The sequence below is a fragment of the Penicillium verrucosum genome (genome assembly GCF_028828655.1).
Source record: "Penicillium verrucosum strain IBT 35672 chromosome Unknown utg000001l_segment0_segment0, whole genome shotgun sequence".
NCBI lineage: Eukaryota > Fungi > Ascomycota > Eurotiomycetes > Eurotiales > Aspergillaceae > Penicillium > Penicillium verrucosum.
In genome coordinates this window covers 1,264,234-1,282,275 of record NW_026643210.1, presented here as the reverse complement: position 1 = coordinate 1,282,275, position 18,042 = coordinate 1,264,234, and the positions used below count along the sequence as shown (strand labels likewise).

Genomic DNA, 18,042 nt, shown 5'->3' with positions numbered 1-18,042 from the left:
TTCTCTGGTACAAAAGCTTGCCTTAATATAACTACATCTGTCAAAATGACTCTAAGCGGACAGACTGCCCTCGTTGTAAGTGGACTGCCCACGATCATAAACAGATTCTTATACTGACCTCGGGAACTACATCTATAGACCGGAGCCTCAATGGGCATCGGCGAAGCAACAGCAAGAGCCCTAGCCAAAGCCGGTGCAAATTTGATTCTTCTCTCCCGCTCCGAGGTAAGCATCATATCTCGTCCACCAAGGACACTCAAACATATGTAGTAACTGACATATATGATACCCAGGACAAACTATCCAAACTCACAGACGAGTTAAGCAAGCAACACCCTCAGATCAAAGTGATCTACCGAACAGCCGATGTAGGAAACTACGAAGAAGTCGACGCAGCCGTTGATTCATCCGTCAAAGAACTCGGTGACATCGACATACTCATCAACAACGTACGCTCAAGCCCTCCCAAGTTGTTTATAGACAGATTCCCACTAACAAATCCCAAGGCCGGCCTCGCCATCGGCGCACCAAACGCCTTCCACAACCTCAAGATATCAGAAATCCAAACAATGATCTCAACAAATGTCAACGGCCCAATGTACGTGGCTCACTCTGTGCTCAACCGCAGTATGATCCCGCGCAAAGCAGGGACAATCATAAACGTCACCTCGGTCACCGGTCTAGAAGTACCGCCTTTCACAGGCGAGGCAGTCTACCATTCCAACAAAGCGGCGCAAGAGGCGTTCACTAACTCGTTGCGGAATGAGTTGAGTGGGACTAATATCCGGGTGTTGGCGTTGAGGCCTGGTGTTGTTGCGGGACATTTCCATTCTCAACGCATTGGGCATGATCAGGCGCAATATGATGAGTTTATGCATGGTTATACGTGAGTTTTTATTTTGCTGTTTGCTCTATGACGAGGAGAGTTGCTGACGATGGTGTTAATAGGCCGCTCATTGCGGGTGATGTTGCTGAGGCGGCTGTTTATATGCTCAATCAGCCTCTCAATGTCTCTATTAAGGCCTTGGATGTTGTTCCTTCCGGTGAGTGTTCAAGTTTTCTATTTAGGGATACATTGGATAGCTATGATCACATGCTAATATTTTACAGCTCAACGGTCCCTTACTGTCTTTGATCGGCAATGGAATGAACGTAATGGGCAATGAGCCAAGGCACTCTATGAAGGTTGTCTTTGAAAACAGCTGGCTGAAACAAATGAAAAATCGGACTTGGATAAAGTAAATTCAACCACACCTGGTGGGAATCTGGTATGTATGCATAGAATACATGAACATAAGAGCATCACAAAGGGAATCACAAAAGAAAAATGTATGCAGAACAACCCCCGGGAACCATGGGGGAGCCAACTTGATCAAGAAAAAATGTACATGATAAGCATGCAATGTGCGCAGACATCAAAGCGGCCTATATCTCAAATATAGCTCACTTTGACACCCATTCCAGCCGTAGCTTTGACCTTCTGCCAAGCGCCGTCCGTAACCCGTCGGATGCGATCACGCACACCCTGTCGGCTGATCGTCATCAAAATGCCGATCACAAAAAGTAGGGTGCGCACTATTGACATGGGATTCCCAGACACAGTCCGGATAATATGACGGAAGATGTTGCGCAGTCCGGTGGCCACGGCCCGAGTTGGGCGACCCCCGGGTTCGGCCTTGTCCTGCTTCTTGACATTTTTGGAGCCGGACGAGAGAGAAGTTCGTGACTTGCCATTTGGTGGCTTGTCTGTCGATTGCCTGGCTCCTTTGCCTTTAGGAGAACCATTCGAGCGGTTTTTCTCAATTCCGTAGTCGACCTCGCTGGTATTACGCTTATGCCCATTGGACTGTAGTCGCGCAGCGGCTGCCGCTGCTTCTTCGGCTTCGCGACGTTCCTCCTCTCGTTGTCGTTCAAGCTCTGCGTCTTTGGCTCGCTGTAATTCGACTGCGCGCATCTCACCCCGCTCCTTCTCTTCCTTCAGGCCTTCGAGGGTCTGTAGGAAGAGGTCTTTGCGTTCTTCGTCGAGAACTTCGCTCAAATTGATGAATTCGGTCGAGTATTCCCACTCATCATTGCGGGGGAGGACGTGCAAAGTAAAGAGCTCGATGATCTTTACTCTGGCAGTGAGATCTTTCGGGGTATCGGCTCCGCTGGTCGTACGCATAGGGCGCTGTTCGTAATCATCGGATGCATCGTGTAGACGATCCGTAAGGTCGAGGTTTGGTTGTCCATAGGAGGAGAGGTAGGTCTCAAGGCGCTGTTGGTTCAGGGATTGCGAAGAGGAGTGAGTTAGAAGAAGGGTAGCACTATCACCGCATTGTTAGTGCCTCAATTTAGGCTGGCGGAGGTGGAGTTGAATACTAACAGGTTGTAGACCACTTCGGCATCCGCCGAACCCTCATGGCCTTGGTACCCGACCTCGACCACAGTTTCCCAAATCGCACCTTCCCTGACTTGCGAGGCAATTGCTTTCCACTCCTTCTGACCAAATTGCCTCTTTCCCTCCTCTGCGCCGAGATCGACTATTGCACTGAGGAGGGTGATGTAGAGGTTCCACACCTTGATCCTCCACGTGCCGGCGGCTGTGGCGATCGGCGCAACCGGTGTTGAATTCTCGCCATTTGTGTGTTGGTCATCTGGTGTTGAAGGCGTAATGATCGGTTGGAGATTTGTGAGGGCTTCTGGTAAGCGTCGTGTGAGGTAAAGTTGGGAGGCTTTCTTGTATGTCTTGGAGCACAACTTTGTGGGGGAAGCTGAGGATGCGGCATGAGAGAGAGACGACATTGGGGATCCGTTGGCCATTGTGAAGGCCGAGGTATGAATCAAACAATGTTTATATTCAATAAAATCAGGTACACAAAGTAAAAGAGTAATTATAAAAGAGAAACCATTCAAGTTGAAGCGTGTCGGGGCTGTGATCGGCTTTCGTTTTCCCTCGGCTCGTCCAAGTCCGGGGTCGGTCACGGGACTGGCCTGTGAGATCTATCCGACGTCTTGTGTTTATATTGGCTTCATATTCTATCTTCTATCATTCTATCTTCTATGATTCTATCACTTCCTAATTTATAGCATTACAAGAATAGTCACCTATATGCCTTTTTAGGTGTATACAAAGGCCCATTGAAGAGGTAAAAAGCATTGCTTTGTTCAAGGGACTTCTCTATGTATAACCTATAACCTTCGGTTTTATATTAGTCCCTAAGAAGGTACTCTCCCAAATGTTTCGGTTGATATATCACAGGCATGACAGGCTGGATCCACGGGAGTAACATCATCGGGGTCTAACCTTGGTCATTTATATACTCCCAACTGAGACAACTCTCAGGGCTAAGATAGGTTTTGCTAAGAAAGCATCGATAAAAAGTAAATATATATTCACTGTATCATTCATAGATTGAAGTCGGTGTTAATCCTCCAGGGATACCATTTAAATGCTTCGAGATCTTCTCCGGTATAATTATTTCCTCAACTCTCTCTTCCCCTTCTTACTTTCTTCCTATCACAACTCCGATCCATAAGACTGAATAACCAAGTAGACTAGCAAACTTCCCAAGCTCTCGGTTTTCTATCAGATCACTCTTTCAACAAATTGCGAGAGCAAGGCTCTTTCTGATCAATCAAACTCGGATACCTGCCTTCCCAAAGCACACTCTCTCCTTTCGGCTTCCAGCAATCCCCTTTCGCTTCTTGTCTTCATCCACCAAGCTCATACTTTGATGCCATTCTCAACGAACCAAGATGGATGTCACGGCTGTCACCTTCGCCGATTGCCTCCCCTCCATCCTTAACGACATCTCCACCAGCTGCTTCGTGTCCGTGGACTTCGAGCTGTCTGGGGTGGCCTTCAAACCAAATGCACCACAATCCCGAACCCAGACTGTGCAGGAACGATATGTGGAAGCCAAGGCGGCCGCAGAGCGGTACCAGATTCTCCAAGTTGGGCTGACAACTTGTCACGAAGATAAGGAAAATGGTACGCAATTGACCCTAGTTTAAGACATATCTCGCTAATTCTCTACAGCCACGTACACCCTGAAACCATACAACATAAATCTGAGTCCAATCACCCAGCATGAGATGGACGTGAATCGGGACTGGACATTCGGAAGCCGCTGTATGTCCAATATCTACGACAAATGTTGAGAATACCACTAATATCTTCCTGGGCAGCAATGGAATTCTTGCTCGCGAACCACTTCAGCATTGACCATATGTGCACCTTCGGTGTTCGATACCTGTCTCGACAGGAGGAAAAGCTCGCAATCGAGAGAGCTGCGCAGAAATGTCAGTCGCGGAGACCCGTCCAAGTCGCGGATATTAAAAAGGACGATCATGAATCTCTGGAGTTCCTTAAAGCCGTTCGGGTCAGTGTCAATGAGTGGCTGGCGCAGGGCGAGGTAAGACATTATATCAAACATCGATCTGAGCAAATCAATTGACATTTATAGAACCGCCGTGAGTGGCTCAACATCCCGCCACCCAGCAGTGTGCAGCTTTTTCCAGGCCCCGTACCTACCGGGTTGAGCAACATGCAGAAATGGCTGGTGCACCACCTTATCAGCGACGAATACCCCAACTTAACATCGCGGGGTGCGTCGACGTTCGTTCAGATCGAATTGCGGGACCCGTGCAATGAGCAGTTTACCTTCGAAACGAAGTTGAAAGTCAAAAAGGAGCGAGTCCGGAAGCATATCGGGTTCCGCTGGATCGCAGAAGCACTTGTGGGTGGAAACCTGGAAGATCTCGAACCAGACGCTTTCCAGCCTCTGATGAAGTTAATCGAACAGCCAACTTTCGGGATCAAGCAGTTGTCAGACAAAGTGAAGAGCCGGCTCAAGGAAAACAGACCGGTCCTAGTTGGCCACAACATGTTCTGCGATCTGCTCTTCTTCCACAGATGCTTCCTGGGCCCGCTGCCGGATACCCTCGCCAAGTTCCAGACCGTCATCCACGACCTCTTTCCCGTACTAGCGGATACCAAGTACATGGCCACTCATGACTGCGGCTCTCTAAACCCCATGTCTTCGCTCGAAGAGCTCAACACGACTTTGGCTGGAATAGAAAGCCCCAAGATAGGTAGAGCATAGGTATCCATGACAGCAAGCGAGAGCACAACTAACCATTTCGCAGAGATCGACCCTTGCTTTTCGAAGTACAAGTTCCGTAACCGCAACCACGAGGCAGGATACGATAGCATGCTTGCCGCCATGGCTTTCATCAAACTGGCAGGCGACATACAGCGCAACCCTTCACAGCCGAATGTCCAGCCCCGACCACAGACGACCACGACACCCAGTTTAGTTGCCGGTATCATGGCACAGCCTAGCAATCAGCCTATTTCCAAAAATGAATTCAGCAACTTTTTCGACGTCGACAATGAGACTATTCCGATGATTCAACCAGCCCAGATTGATCCACCTGGCACATCTCTAGCCGACACTGGTTCCGGGAGTATCGCTCGCCTGGTCAACCAAGGCAAATTGCTGCCGCGTCTCGGAGATGTCTTCTGGGATACCTACGGGAACATACTGCGGGTGTTCGGTACACAGGAGAGGATGGTGCAACTAGGAAAGGAGGTGCCAAAGCAGGAAGATCTGCTGGTGGAAATTTGAGGGAAGGTGGTGATTTATGGGAGGGGAAGAGAGAAGAGAGAAAATTGCAATTAAAAAAAAAAAGGTGGAAATGGATTTCTATTGAAGCACATAATAAGACTAAATGGGATGTTCGCGGCAGCTATCTAACAGTACACCTTGATTTATAAAGAAGGTACCGCTAGCGAAAATTGGCCGCGACCTCAGGAGGAGCTCACTCTGAGCACCTTTAAATGATCAACCGGCCGTAGAGAACTGGACGCAGTGATGATAAGAGATGCTTGGAGAAGAGAAGAAAAGAGGAAGTCGATTTTTGAAATTTAAAGCCCCCGGGCGGTGACTAAGCCCAATCGGGCCTGGCGACAACGTGACCTGGTTGGATCTTTTTCTCGGGGAGACAAGACATCGATCAGCCCCAAACACATTGGCCATTCCACCCTTGAACATGTCGTCAGGATCTAATGGTGCACGGCGCGTAGCCTCGCTACTGCGTATGTTCAATTGAAGTTTTTGCCCCGGATTCTTTAGGTTCAAAATAACTGACTCTCCGCGCAGGGCCATCAATAATCGACTCCGGCGTTTGCAGAAGCTGTCAAGAGACCTTTGGCCGCCGCAGCTATTCCTCCGCAGCACCAGCAATCGAATCGACCTCCGCATCAACAGCGGCCGACCCAGTCGTGAAACCAGCCTACATCATCAACGCGGGTGTAGTCCTCTCCCGCCCTCCCCAAGTCACCCGTGATCTCGAACCATTCGAGAAAGCGTTCTTTTTCTACCAGAAGCGTCTGAACGAGCGTCTGGCCCTTCCTTTTACGAAATATTTCTACTTCAAGCGCGGAACACCAGCCGACGAAGACTGGAAGAAGAAGATTCAGGAGCGCCGGACTGCCGCGCGTGATATCGGAACTTACAACGCGTACGACAGCGATGCATGGAACGATGAGCTCCTGCTAGGAGCGAAGGAGTCTGAGCCTGAACACCAGGTTGAGGCTCTTGTCCAGGACGCTGAATCCACTGCCAATGCGACTTCCCAAGATACTAGCAAGAAGGAGGAAATCCCTCGGCCGTACCCTCGGATCACGGAGGCAGACAAGAAGAACGACCAAAAGAGTCTCAATCGTTTGCTTTCCCGCACTCTCTACCTCCTTGTTCAATCTAAGGAGGGACACTGGAAGTTCCCCAGCTCGCCGGTGGAGTCGGGCGAGACCCTTCGCTTGGTGAGTAACTATACTTGTTGTTCTAACCATATTGAGTCTGGAAATTATACTAACATACTATCTCCCTTCTAGGCTGCTGAACGCACCCTCGCCCAGTCTGCTGGTATCAACATGAACACCTGGATGGTCGGCTTCCACCCGGTCGGATGGCACTCTTTCAACCCGCGCCGCTCCAAGAAGGCAGACAACGCAACCGAGGTCGAGGTTCCCGGTAGCAAGATCTTCTTCTTGAAGTCTCGTATGATGGCCGGCCAGGCCGATCTGTCCGTCAACACCCAGGACCTGAAGGACTTCAAGTGGCTCGCCAAGGAGGAGCTCTCACAATACCTGAACACGCAATACTACAGCAACATCAAGAACATGCTGGCCGACCGGTAAGAAGTGGATACCGGAAAGCAGCTGAGGGGGCGGCTAGAGCTGGGTGAGAAGGAGAACGCGAGGTTCAAGGTTCTTCAGAGATGAAAAGGCATACTTGTTCCGATACTATAGCGCACCATTGGTGGCGCATTGCATATACTCTTATTGCGCATGCCATGTATAACTAGAATTTTCCTACTGTCAAATCAAATTCATTCAATTTCAATGATATTAATCTTCGATATCTTCGATTCCGCGGTATCATCAACGCCCCCAAAACGCCACGCCATGTACAGAGTGAATCAAAATATAATAAGGAAAGGCACAACCGCCCAGATCGAACGCGGGTATCTTATGCCATGTTGAACTTCTGTCCCTGAACAATAGGCTGGTCCTTAGCCGACTTCCCCGCCAGATTCTTGCCGCACATGGCACAAGCTAGTATCGATATCAGCATTCCATTCGCAACAAAACCAAGGGGAAAAAAAAATAGAACACACCATTCCTCTGATAAGCGCACCGCTGACAGAACTTCTTCCCCTGCTCCGTCTTCACCTTGCAGTTATCACAAGACGAAGCATAAGCCGCATAAGGATTCTTCGCTTTCGCGCTGAGGAGTTTGCTCTGGGAGGGGACGTTAGTATAAACTCATCCAAAATAGTAATTCCTTCTAATCTATAGTATCAAATGGCAAAGTTTGTAACATACCTTTCCGATTCCTGTGGCGCCTAGCGTCGCCTTCGACTTTCCCTTGTCTGCGCCGCCACCGAGTGTACTAGACGGCGAGCCGTAGTACATGTCGTTCTTGCGCTTGACGCCGGGCGTGGCGAGCTCGGTGGCTTTGAGCTTCTTTTGGCATTTTGGGCAGACCATTTTTTTTCTTGCGTAAGATGTGAAAAGGGGGGAAGTTGTTGATCGAAAGAGAAGAAGCTTGACGGCGAAAATGGAGATGATGTTATCGCGGGTTTGCGCCACCGCCTGGTGACCTTTGCCAAGACGTTTTGTTTACTTGCTTCTTCGTCTTTTATGAGTCGCTTTTTTGTTTATTGTGTTTGTTTTTTACTTTCTTATTTTCTAGGTATTATTTGAGACATAATGGAAATATATCTCATACAATTTTTTATACAAAATAGATCGCATTGCTAATCATTCGCATCGTTCCTTGGGTATCAACATTTGAGCGTCGGTATATACATTAAAAGAGAGTAGTATCACTGTAAATGAAACTCGCACAATAACAAAAAAACAGGAGGAAATCAACCAATAATACATCTCAACAGAATCCAACCTGAAGATTCAACCTTACTAAGGCGAGACAGGGTGCCCGTGAGACTGATTCTGTGCCGAATGATCCAGGTAAGGAGCAACACCATATGGCTGCTGTTGAACCGGAGGGTACTGTCCACCGGGGAACTGATCAAGATACTGGGGTGGTGTTTGAGCTGGAGGGTATTGAGAGTGGTACTGAGACTGGTACTGATGCGCGGTATACTTCTGCTCATCGCCGAGCATGTGCCATTTCGAACAGCCCAGGAGAATGCCAGTATAAGTGCCGACCCCAAAGACGAAAGTCAAAATTGCCATGACGGCGTTTAGGTATAGCGGCCATTCATAATGACCGATGTGCACCAGGGTATAGCGAATGTAGACGATGGCCGAGACGGAGCACGCTGCGAACCAGGAGATGGCGGCGAGGACGATTGCCATAGCGGGCATCTGAAGATTGTCGGGTTAGTTAATGTGTGGTTGTATAGGAAGGATGTGAAGTATTGGGGTGGGGCTCACCTTTGACACAAAAATATCATTACCAGCCTTGGTAACCACGAAGATCATCCATGCGAGGATTTCCATGGAAAACGCCCAATAGATGATATCGGTCGCACCGTTCAGGTGTGACAAGGTAAACTGAAGAGTGCCGTAGAGGGAAGCCACACTTCGGACGTAAACAGCGACACGCAAACTCCATTCGGCAAGCGAGATAACGAAGATAATCGCAAGGAAGATATAATGGATGGTGGTCACTGCCGCATGGGGCTTGCCGGAACCTCTGATATGGCCTAGGAAGTTATGAATGAGATTCCAGAAGACATAGAAGGTGAAACAGATCGCCACGACTCTGAAGAAGTCCCAGAGCATCAGGTCGATCAAATAGTACATTGTCACGTCCGTCTCGGCGACATGTAGGGCTTCCCATACAACGATATTTATTTGGCAGCTAAGAAGCGACCCACTAGTCAGTGAATTGTAGGTTTTAGTCTAGATCTTTCTACATACCATATAAGTGAAGCCAGGGCGCAAATGAGTGCCTTTAGCGGGAGACTGCGATTCCTGATTCTGCATGCCCAGATGAGGAAGACGATGAAGGCAAGAAGAGAAAGAATATCAAAGGCAAATCGGGTCAAGAAGAAAGATTTGCTCTCGTAGTTTTCAAACGACAACCAAACCGTATCGCTCCATGGATTGTAGTCGCTATAGTAGCTCGAGGAAGAGCCGCCACGTCGAGGGGCCATTTTTTTTTGCAATTGGTTCTGCTTAGTTCTAAAAGATCTAACAAATTCCCCAGTTTTTTACGAAATCAACGACATTTAAGTAAACGGATCAGCGGGCTCAAGCAAATCCTCCATACGGGGTACACTAGCTTGGATTGAGGCTAAAGGGTGTTCAGATACGAAGCCAAGATGTCAATGTGGTGGATTTGATTGGCTCAAGCTCTTAGTTAGCCTTGGAAGGCAGAGAGCTTTAGCACAAAATACGAGTTGAACTTCGCCCTGTTGATTTGGGGGGTGTCCTCGCGTTTTGGCCCCTTTTTAGGGGGGACCTGCACGCCCCGTGCATATTCGGCGACAGAGTACATCGCATGTTTAGCGTAGGGCACACTGTAGATTTTGAGATTTGTAATTCAAGAGAAAAGAATAAAATGGAATTGAGGTTAGGTAGAGAATGAAAGTAGTTAAGTTGCGCCCGAAGATGCCAACACATCACCGTTAAATGACCGGGCAAAAGGCAGAGAAAGAAAAGTCGATCACAGACTAAAGACTTGGCGATCTATAAAAAGAATAGTATGTCAGCTGATCTGTATATTTTAGTACGAAATAGGATGGAAGTAAGTAATTAGGTGAAGAATGAAGATATAGATATAGATGTAGGAGAAGATTAGAATGTGGGGAAGAGAAGTATAGTTATTATGTCTTATATCTTATATCTTTATATCTTATACCTTATATCCTATATCCTATACCTTACATCTTATATCTTATATCTTACATCCACCAGGATTCCCCATGAAACATCCAATATTACCCTCTTCAGCCTCGTGCAGAACACATAAGTGGAGAGTGAAACCGCGTGGCTGAGTCTGCAGAGATAAAATATAAAATATACAACAGTTGTATATAATATATATATATAAAAAATATATATGTTGTATACAAAATATACAAAACTGACCCCCGATTTGCCCTATTTTCCTGCAAGCTGTCTAACCACCGACCAAGGAACATCCCAGACCATTCTCAGCTCCCCGAATCTGAGTTCCACCCAGTTCATGCGTCCTGCATTATTCCGATCGATCCTCAATGGGTTGAAGTATAATCTCTCTCTCATCTTGCCACTGTAAATATGAAACATTTTCCCATATGGTCTTTCATTCAGCTCTGACAAGTGTCAACTACACACATTCGCCCCATTCCATGTTCTATGTGCCCCTCGGGTCCTTTGGGCCCTAAAGGGACCTTTGATTCTCCTCTTAGAAGCTCCGTCACATCGTGATGGATCCTCCATAGATGCATGGTGACCCACCACTTGTGAACTAGCCCGCAGCTCATCTGTCGCCAAAGCGATGCAAGCACGCTTCGCTTCTCTCGAGCGCCCTCAAAGAGATCATTCCATAAAGAACATGACTCTAACGCCACCAGTGAGTCCAACAGCTTGGTTCAAGTCTCCAGTACTCTGGTTCTGTTTCTTCGATAGGGTCATTCCCAGCGGGACCTAGGAAGATCATTCCCTGAAATCCAATTAGGGGGAAGCCAACACTGGTCCTTCACTAACTAACTAGTTATATATAAGTATACTCCGTACTTCATACCATAATAATTTTTATTTGCTCATCTTCTTTTCTCTTTTTTTCTTTACTTTACTTTCCTTTTGCTTTTTTTTTTTCTCGGTGTTCCCCATTTCCAGGTCTGGCGCAACCCGCATTCGGCGTATCCCAATTCTCGACTGCATCATATCCCAACAATATTTTTTATTTTTTTTTTACTTTTTGCCTCCTATTTATGCATGGACCTGCTTTTTTCTCGGATTAGTACACTTGCTTAAACTTTACAAGCAAATGTTTGTGACCCCAGCGTCATTGCTGAAGGATTTAAGGGTTATCAACTGCTGCATCTCATCCGGGGTGTTCCCTATTTTCGAGAAACCACCCAGTGTGACTCTCTTAAACAATTATTTCCCATCTCATTAATCTATTAAGAGAACGTGGAACCCCAATTCAAAAATCCCAAAAACTCCCCCTCAAAAAAAAATGCCTCCAGATGGATCAACCTTCACGACACTAAACCTCCCACCGACATTCGAACTACCCCAATGCATGGAATACTTCACACTTCGAGCGGGTCCCAACACAGATCTATGGCGCAAACCACCTAACGGCGAAACCTCCACCGCGCCGATCGTCTTCACATCCCTCCGCCACCCATTCGTCGTAGCCGAAGTAACCGTGAGCGCAGACTGGGAAATGGAATGGGACCAAGGCGGCCTAGTCATATTCGCCGGCGCAGCACCACAATCCTTCTCCTCAGAAGTCGACAGCCCTCCCTTCCGCACCGCCACACGCTCCCCCTGCAAATGGGTGAAAGCCGGAATGGAGTTTTCGTCCGGAACAGTGAACGCATCGTCCGTGAGCGCGACGGCCGATGGCGCGGACTGGTGTTTGTCGCCGTTGGCGCAGTCCGCTCAGTCCGCTTTGGGCATCCATTCGCTGCGCATCAAGCTCGAGCGTGTCGGTTATGCGCTGTGGATTTGGTACCAGGTTCCCTCGGCCTCGCCGTTCGCTCTCTCGCCTGGTGCCGTGGGAAATTCCTGGAAGAAGTTGCGTGAGGTCACCTGGTTCTTCTATGGGGTTGAGGATAAGTTTGTTCATGTGGGGGGTTTATGCCAGTCGGCCCATGGGGATGTCGCGTGGGGGTACTATGTGGGATGCTATGCATGGGATGACGATGGATGCCTCTTTGCCGACGGGTTCGGCGGATGGGTTGGTGGTTGAGTTTGAGGATCTGGAAATCTTCTAGCTGGTGTGTTTTGTTCTCTTCTTTGTTGATTTTTTTTTTTGGTTTGCTTTCGTGCACTTATACTTCGGGGTTTTTTGGTTTCTTTGGTCGATCCTGGTGATACATATTCCCCATCAGCGTTTCATCCGTTTCATTGAGCGATTATGGCATGTCTGGAGTCGATCTTTTGTGGGTTTTCGCCAATCTTTTTGTTACCGAGCTTCGTGTTTATACCATTCAATATGGAGCATGTTTCTTGATGCAATTGAGCTTTTATTCCTTCCAAGTAGAAAATGAGTATGTTGCTTAGGTGTATTGACGCGATGAGTTCGCGTGTCTGCTTGGCACGTGCATTGCTCTTCTTCTACCTTTGGTGAGCCCTTTACATTGATAAGTCCTTTTGGTGGTTACTGTAAGTTCTATTCTTGTATTAATACCAAGTTAAGCTGGAAGATGGAGGGAAAGAAATTCACGGTTGATCTATCTGTATGATCTTGTAGTCACCGATGTATATATATTGGATAAACCATTGAGAACCAACTCTAGAGAGACATTATATATTTCTAGTTGGACAATGCCTAGGACGTCAGACCCCCTTAAAACACTCCCACTCCATAGATATCCCTATAAATCCACACAAAAGAAAGATCTATACCATATTCAATATCACCAAGCTATACTACAATTTGATATTGTCACTAACTGAAAGCGGACTAGACCGGATTCGTGGGATATGACGGGGAAGTTGCCGAACACCAGAGCATCCAATTCATCAACCCCAAGCCATAGTAATTCACAAAACACCTAGTTTGAAATGCAATATGACTTGCTTTGCTCATCAAGTCCTGCATACTGCATGCAGAAACTCGATCTCCGTGGCAGCCATGGGAATCCCGAGGCTGCCCAGGTGGTGTCACAAGCTGAGTCAGCTGACTACGGGAAAGCCGTTCCCGAGGCCCGGGAGCTAAGAATTTTGCGTCGAGGGTTCTCCAGCTCAATTGAGGTCCGCCAGCACTGATAATTTGCTATAAAATAGCTCGATGGTATTATGAACCATCTCTAGTTTGCTCTCACTGTAGATTGAAGGCCAATGGGTTGTAGTTGTGGTGTAGTGGCTGGTTGAAGAGCGGGTCAAATACTGTAGGACTCCCCCGTAGCAACATCCGTTAGAATGGGGGAGAATACAAGCCTAAAAAAACAGACCAGGGAGCTGTTTATTTTGAAGATCGAGCTAGGAATTTTCCCCGGGTTATAGCTTTCTAGCTTTGTCTACGTGGAGTTCTTGGAGCTTTCGAACAAGACATAGCTCGTGAAAGCTCCCCCATACGTGTGCATATTTTTCAACCATTCGCCCCCCGTGGGGAAAGGTGAAAAATTCTAGGAAGAAGGGAGAAGAGGATATTATACGGCCGTCAGACGCAACACACAGAGTTTTTCGTTTGGCTCTTTGTTAGGTTGGATGGTCGATGGGCCATATAGGACTCTATATGTACAGAAAGAAAAAGTGTTGTAGATGACGCTGAAAGTAGTACATGGTAATACATCACGACCAAATACCCTCCCCGGCGGAAAAAGAGATTCTCTCAAAAAACCCAAAATCCTTGTTTTGATGACATTTTTCCAAGAATCCGAAAACCCGAGTTGTAGATAATTTAGACGTACTTGCACATCATGGCAACCATGAGATCGAAGAGACCCATGGCCTCGACGAAGGCAAAGCCGAGAATGGCGTAGGAGAAGAGCTGGCCACGGAGGGCAGGGTTGCGGGAGACACTCATGAGGAGAGCGGCGAAGACGAGACCAATACCGATACCGGCACCACCGAGACCGATGGCGGCGGAACCCATACCGATGTTCTTGGAGACCTCAACCATGGCGGAGGCGACCTCGGAGGAGTACTGGCGGCGGCCGGCAGTCTGGAAGGCCTTAGCCTGGAGGAGAGTGGGCGACTGGATGCGCTTGGGGGCACCGAAGGCGGGGGCCTTCTGGGTGAAGGTGCGCTTGGTGGCAGCGTTGAGCTGGAAGCGAGCAGCAGGGCGGGCGACCTTGGAGGTCTGGGCCATGACGGAGGCCATGCGGGAGGTGAAGACACGAGTGGCGGCCATTGTGATGGATGGTTTATAGAATTATAGGGTGGGTGGAAGAGAGGAGAAAGAAGGAAAGAGGAGAGAGATGGACTTTTCAGGGAGAAAAAGCTGGGAAACTACGGGAGACGGCACTCACTAGGACATAAATACTCTACGGCCAAATTTTCGCCCGTCCGCCTCCTAGTCGGTCTTAGTGTATGTGTAAGGTAAAAAAAAAGCCCTAGGTTGTGCGTCGACTCCGGAGTATTTCATACGCAAATCACCGCAAATCACACTATTTAGGAATGCTGGGGGTTGGTATTGTTCTGTTTTAGTTGGTATTCATCGGTTTTGGTCTTGTTTTCTCTCATTCTTACCGCGTATTGCTACCTGTCGGGATCAATCGGGTATTGTTCCAACTGGGTCCACTGGTTTTTATTCGTCGAGGTGTTTATGGGTCTTGGGAACTATCTATCAGAATATATCCCCTGCATGGAAAAAAAAGATGACTCTTCACTTTTTTCGCAGGGGGAAATTTTATATATTGGACTTTATGTATATGCTAGTTTGCAGAGAAGGAAGTCCGAACGAAGGGATAAAAAAATTAAATTACAGAGGTGAGGATAATATACAGAAAAAAAAAGAAAGGAAAGAATAATAAAATAAATTCCCAGTTTCGCCCTTGCAGTGGATCTTAAGCATGTTCCAATCCAGTGGATCGATCCACTTTTACGCTTCGACCAACCAATCATAATCCTATCGGATCCGCTAAATTTCTTGGGTTTGTTCCCGGCGTCGCCCAAACCGGCCCGACTCGGATTCCAGGTCCACCAACTACGGGGTCACTGGGCAACCATCGGTTGAAAGGAGTCAAATAATGTGGATGGAGTGGATATTGTCTCCCCCTTCGTCCCTCGGGAATCCACCTCACCGAGTGGTCACATTTGGAAAATACGTAATTTCTGGACAGATCCGGTACTCCGAATAGCTTCGGTCTTCTATGGCCTGCGGAGGGAGACAAAGATCCATGCATGGGACCTGCAGGTGATGTACGATTCTTATATAAATTTATAACAGGGGGTGAACTCGGAAGATACCTAAGTAGTAAAACAAAAGACAGGGGGAAAAAAAAGAAAATGCAAAGAAAAGAAGCAAAAATTCCGGTTGTCGTGTCCTTGCTTTCACACCGGTCCACTTAGACTGGATTCCTGACCCGCCATAACCCGATTATCACGGTGAAAACTGAGTCTTTCCGGATTGTCCTAAAGAAGATTACAGAACATTCAGCGTAATATGGTAAACTATTCATTCAATCCTCCTTCTCATTTGAACGGGGCTAGAGACCCTTATATAGGCAGACTCACCTCCAGCAAAAATTTTCACTGCCAAATTAAGCCATCCCAAACGGGCTAACCAGAGGCTCTTCGCATTTCTTCCGGAAATTCGATTTTTGGCAATTTCGGCTGATCGCAGCTTGGCGGGACCCACACAAGCTCGATTCAGGGTGCAGCCGTTACGCGTTTTTCCTTGCTCGGGTGCTATATTCAGGCCATTGATATGGGGATTGGGGATAATTGTTATGCGAGAAGTATCAATTGCAATCCAGAACAGCAATTGAGTCCAAAAGCATGAAGCTACTTGAAAAAAGAGAGAGTTGATATAGAAGTCTGAAGATAAGGGGCTCCTGTGCCGGGTGTAATCGGGTAAATTACTATAAATACGGTATGGTAATTTTGACAAGACTCGGCGACTCATCAACTCATCATTGACCTGTTGTGAGGTCATGAAGCCAGTTGGCCATAGAACCCCGTACTCCCGTATAGCTTCAGCGTTTGTTTAATCGTGTACGCAGTATTGCCGTAATGGCAGACACACACACACACACACACACACACACACAGTATCCATAGCTTAATTTCTTTTCACAAACTATATCCACTTTCTCAATTCATAAGACCAAGTGTGCCCCCCCGGCTTGTTAGAATTTTGTAACTCTTCCCTTGAACCGTACTCACCCCCTCGGCACAAACACATGCAATCACGAGCCTAGCGCCAACGCTATCCGTCACAGCTGATGCGCTGGACAGCGCACGCCCAATCTCACAGCCAATCTTCCGCTAATATATCCGCCTCTGACGGATCCCAAAACCCACGCAGTGTTCAAATCACCCCCATCGAATATGCTGTAGCCGAACGCGTTCCTCGAGAACGACAACCGCCGTGAACCCCGGCATATAATCCGGCAACAATATCCACAGCAACAAGGCACTTCTACACCATCCCGGCCCTGCCCGAAAGCACCAACTCTCGCACCGCCTATGTTGTACACACGTCCCTCAACCAGCGCAGTCTGGTCCTCAGCTCTCCGCAATACACTCTAAGCGGGCAGCGTGGCAAGGAAAGAAGATATCTTCCAGTCTCGATTCTGTCTGCAAACGCAGCCACTCCCACGCTTGCCGCATCATAGATACACGCCACGCCGTCCGCAACACATACAACATAGCCACCAATATTCACCGCCCCCTGCACAGATGGAGCTAGAGGCAGGTTCGCACTGTGTGCACCGGTCCTTGCGTATATTGTAGGCTTCGACGTTTTCCGATCTCAGAGATCCACGCCCGCATCTCGAAACTGCAGATATGCTGTGCATTAGACCGGCAGATCTAGTTGGACGAGAGGTCGGGTAGCGAGGATTCATGTGCGGAGGGAGATGGTTGGTTCAGTAGGAAGGGATGTAGTTGTAGAGTGGCTGTGTTGACATGTAGAGTATCGGGTACTTCGCGTTCACGTTGAGGGATTCGTGAGCTGTTGCTCGACGGACATATCGGATACCGAAGGTATTCAGAGTATACCTTTCCATTTCATAGGATGGGTTAGGTTTGTTAGGTTACCTCCCGGGCACTTCACACGGCATCCACTGATCGCAAGGGCTCATTTATTCAGTCCTTGAGGCAGTGACATTAACTGGATATTTACCCTCGGTCCTGTAATCAACAACTGCCATGGCACTGAGTACGCATAATTCCTTGCAACAAATTGATACTCTCGACCATATCTTTATACAATCCACGTTATTATTGTGATTGTAGGTAATTGGTGTCGCGGAGAGGGTTCTGCACTTGACCCCGAGGTCTTCAGCCACTAACACAGATAAGATCGTCGGCATCCACCAGCTAGACGCAATTAGGACTAGTCTCCGATCTAGGCAATCGAGATCGGACACCGCCAGTCTTGAGAACCAGACAAACTTCCTCGCAGACTTGCGGTGAATAACATGCCAAAGAAGCTATGGTGAGAGGACAAATATCATTTGCTATCATCTAGTATATTGGAAATGCTGTTAGAGTTACTGGTCGAAGTTTTAGCTTAAAATATATCAAAGGTTATATGTTGAAAACGCTGTTTTTTGGCCTCCGTTTAGAACCCCGAGAAGGGGACAAGATACTAGAAGAAAAAGACATAAAAAGACGACCGAAAAGACATGACAAGGCCGCATAAGCTAAGTACTATTATTGTCGATATTGAATTGATAAAATGAAAGACC

General features: G+C 47.7%; 9 protein-coding genes across 9 annotated transcripts; 5 read left to right on the top strand and 4 right to left on the bottom strand.

The window, feature by feature from the left end:
• Positions 1-26: 26 nt before the first annotated feature.
• Positions 27-1,166, top strand: N7516_000477 (SDR family oxidoreductase; the record flags this gene model as incomplete). The annotated part of the gene is made up of 6 exons (XM_057213199.1): positions 27-75; positions 139-225; positions 294-449; positions 507-886; positions 949-1,043; positions 1,111-1,166. The coding sequence occupies exons 1-6, from the start codon at positions 46-48 to the stop codon at positions 1,164-1,166; spliced, it is 804 nt and encodes a 267-aa protein (XP_057075082.1). The 5' UTR covers positions 27-45.
• Positions 1,167-1,432: 266 nt separating this feature from the next.
• Positions 1,433-2,837, bottom strand: pex26 (the record flags this gene model as incomplete). The annotated part of the gene is made up of 2 exons (XM_057213198.1): positions 2,366-2,837; positions 1,433-2,306 (listed from the first exon to the last, which is right to left on the bottom strand). Exons 1-2 carry the CDS (start codon positions 2,800-2,802, stop codon positions 1,433-1,435), a joined length of 1,311 nt encoding a protein of 436 aa, XP_057075081.1. The 5' UTR covers positions 2,803-2,837.
• A 901-nt stretch (positions 2,838-3,738) lies between these two features.
• Positions 3,739-5,612, top strand: N7516_000475 (CAF1 family ribonuclease; the record flags this gene model as incomplete). Its single annotated transcript, XM_057213197.1, has 5 exons — positions 3,739-3,973; positions 4,022-4,114; positions 4,171-4,397; positions 4,449-5,076; positions 5,131-5,612. The coding sequence occupies 5 exons, from the start codon at positions 3,739-3,741 to the stop codon at positions 5,610-5,612; spliced, it is 1,665 nt and encodes a 554-aa protein (XP_057075080.1).
• A 401-nt stretch (positions 5,613-6,013) lies between these two features.
• Positions 6,014-7,377, top strand: N7516_000474 (mitochondrial 54S ribosomal protein mL46). The gene is made up of 3 exons (XM_057213196.1): positions 6,014-6,082; positions 6,147-6,808; positions 6,881-7,377. Exons 1-3 carry the CDS (start codon positions 6,037-6,039, stop codon positions 7,184-7,186), a joined length of 1,014 nt encoding a protein of 337 aa, XP_057075079.1. The 5' UTR covers positions 6,014-6,036; the 3' UTR covers positions 7,187-7,377.
• A 140-nt stretch (positions 7,378-7,517) lies between these two features.
• Positions 7,518-8,038, bottom strand: N7516_000473 (cysteine-rich PDZ-binding protein; the record flags this gene model as incomplete). The annotated part of the gene is made up of 3 exons (XM_057213195.1): positions 7,518-7,603; positions 7,666-7,789; positions 7,874-8,038. The coding sequence occupies 3 exons, from the start codon at positions 8,036-8,038 to the stop codon at positions 7,518-7,520; spliced, it is 375 nt and encodes a 124-aa protein (XP_057075078.1).
• A 432-nt stretch (positions 8,039-8,470) lies between these two features.
• On the bottom strand, positions 8,471-9,675 carry N7516_000472 (uncharacterized protein; the record flags this gene model as incomplete). The annotated part of the gene is made up of 3 exons (XM_057213194.1): positions 8,471-8,881; positions 8,951-9,380; positions 9,440-9,675. The coding sequence occupies 3 exons, from the start codon at positions 9,673-9,675 to the stop codon at positions 8,471-8,473; spliced, it is 1,077 nt and encodes a 358-aa protein (XP_057075077.1).
• Positions 9,676-11,687: 2,012 nt separating this feature from the next.
• On the top strand, positions 11,688-12,428 carry N7516_000471 (uncharacterized protein; the record flags this gene model as incomplete). Its single annotated transcript, XM_057213193.1, has 1 exon — positions 11,688-12,428. One exon carries the CDS (start codon positions 11,688-11,690, stop codon positions 12,426-12,428), a length of 741 nt encoding a protein of 246 aa, XP_057075076.1.
• An 818-nt stretch (positions 12,429-13,246) lies between these two features.
• Positions 13,247-13,450, top strand: N7516_000470 (uncharacterized protein; the record flags this gene model as incomplete). The annotated part of the gene is made up of 1 exon (XM_057213192.1): positions 13,247-13,450. The coding sequence occupies one exon, from the start codon at positions 13,247-13,249 to the stop codon at positions 13,448-13,450; it is 204 nt and encodes a 67-aa protein (XP_057075075.1).
• A 634-nt stretch (positions 13,451-14,084) lies between these two features.
• On the bottom strand, positions 14,085-14,537 carry N7516_000469 (ATP synthase subunit C family protein; the record flags this gene model as incomplete). Its single annotated transcript, XM_057213191.1, has 1 exon — positions 14,085-14,537. The coding sequence occupies one exon, from the start codon at positions 14,535-14,537 to the stop codon at positions 14,085-14,087; it is 453 nt and encodes a 150-aa protein (XP_057075074.1).
• Between the last annotated feature and the right edge of the window lie 3,505 nt (positions 14,538-18,042).

Excerpts from the sequence above, each read along its gene's own strand:
- N7516_000474 (XM_057213196.1), top strand. The coding sequence starts at position 6,037 with ATGTCGTCAGGATCTAATGGTGCACGGCGCGTAGCCTCGCTACTGC. Across the intron at positions 6,083-6,146 it reads GCGCGTAGCCTCGCTACTGC|GGCCATCAATAATCGACTCC; the intron begins GTATGTTCAATT and ends CTCTCCGCGCAG. Across the intron at positions 6,809-6,880 it reads CGGGCGAGACCCTTCGCTTG|GCTGCTGAACGCACCCTCGC; the intron begins GTGAGTAACTAT and ends TCTCCCTTCTAG.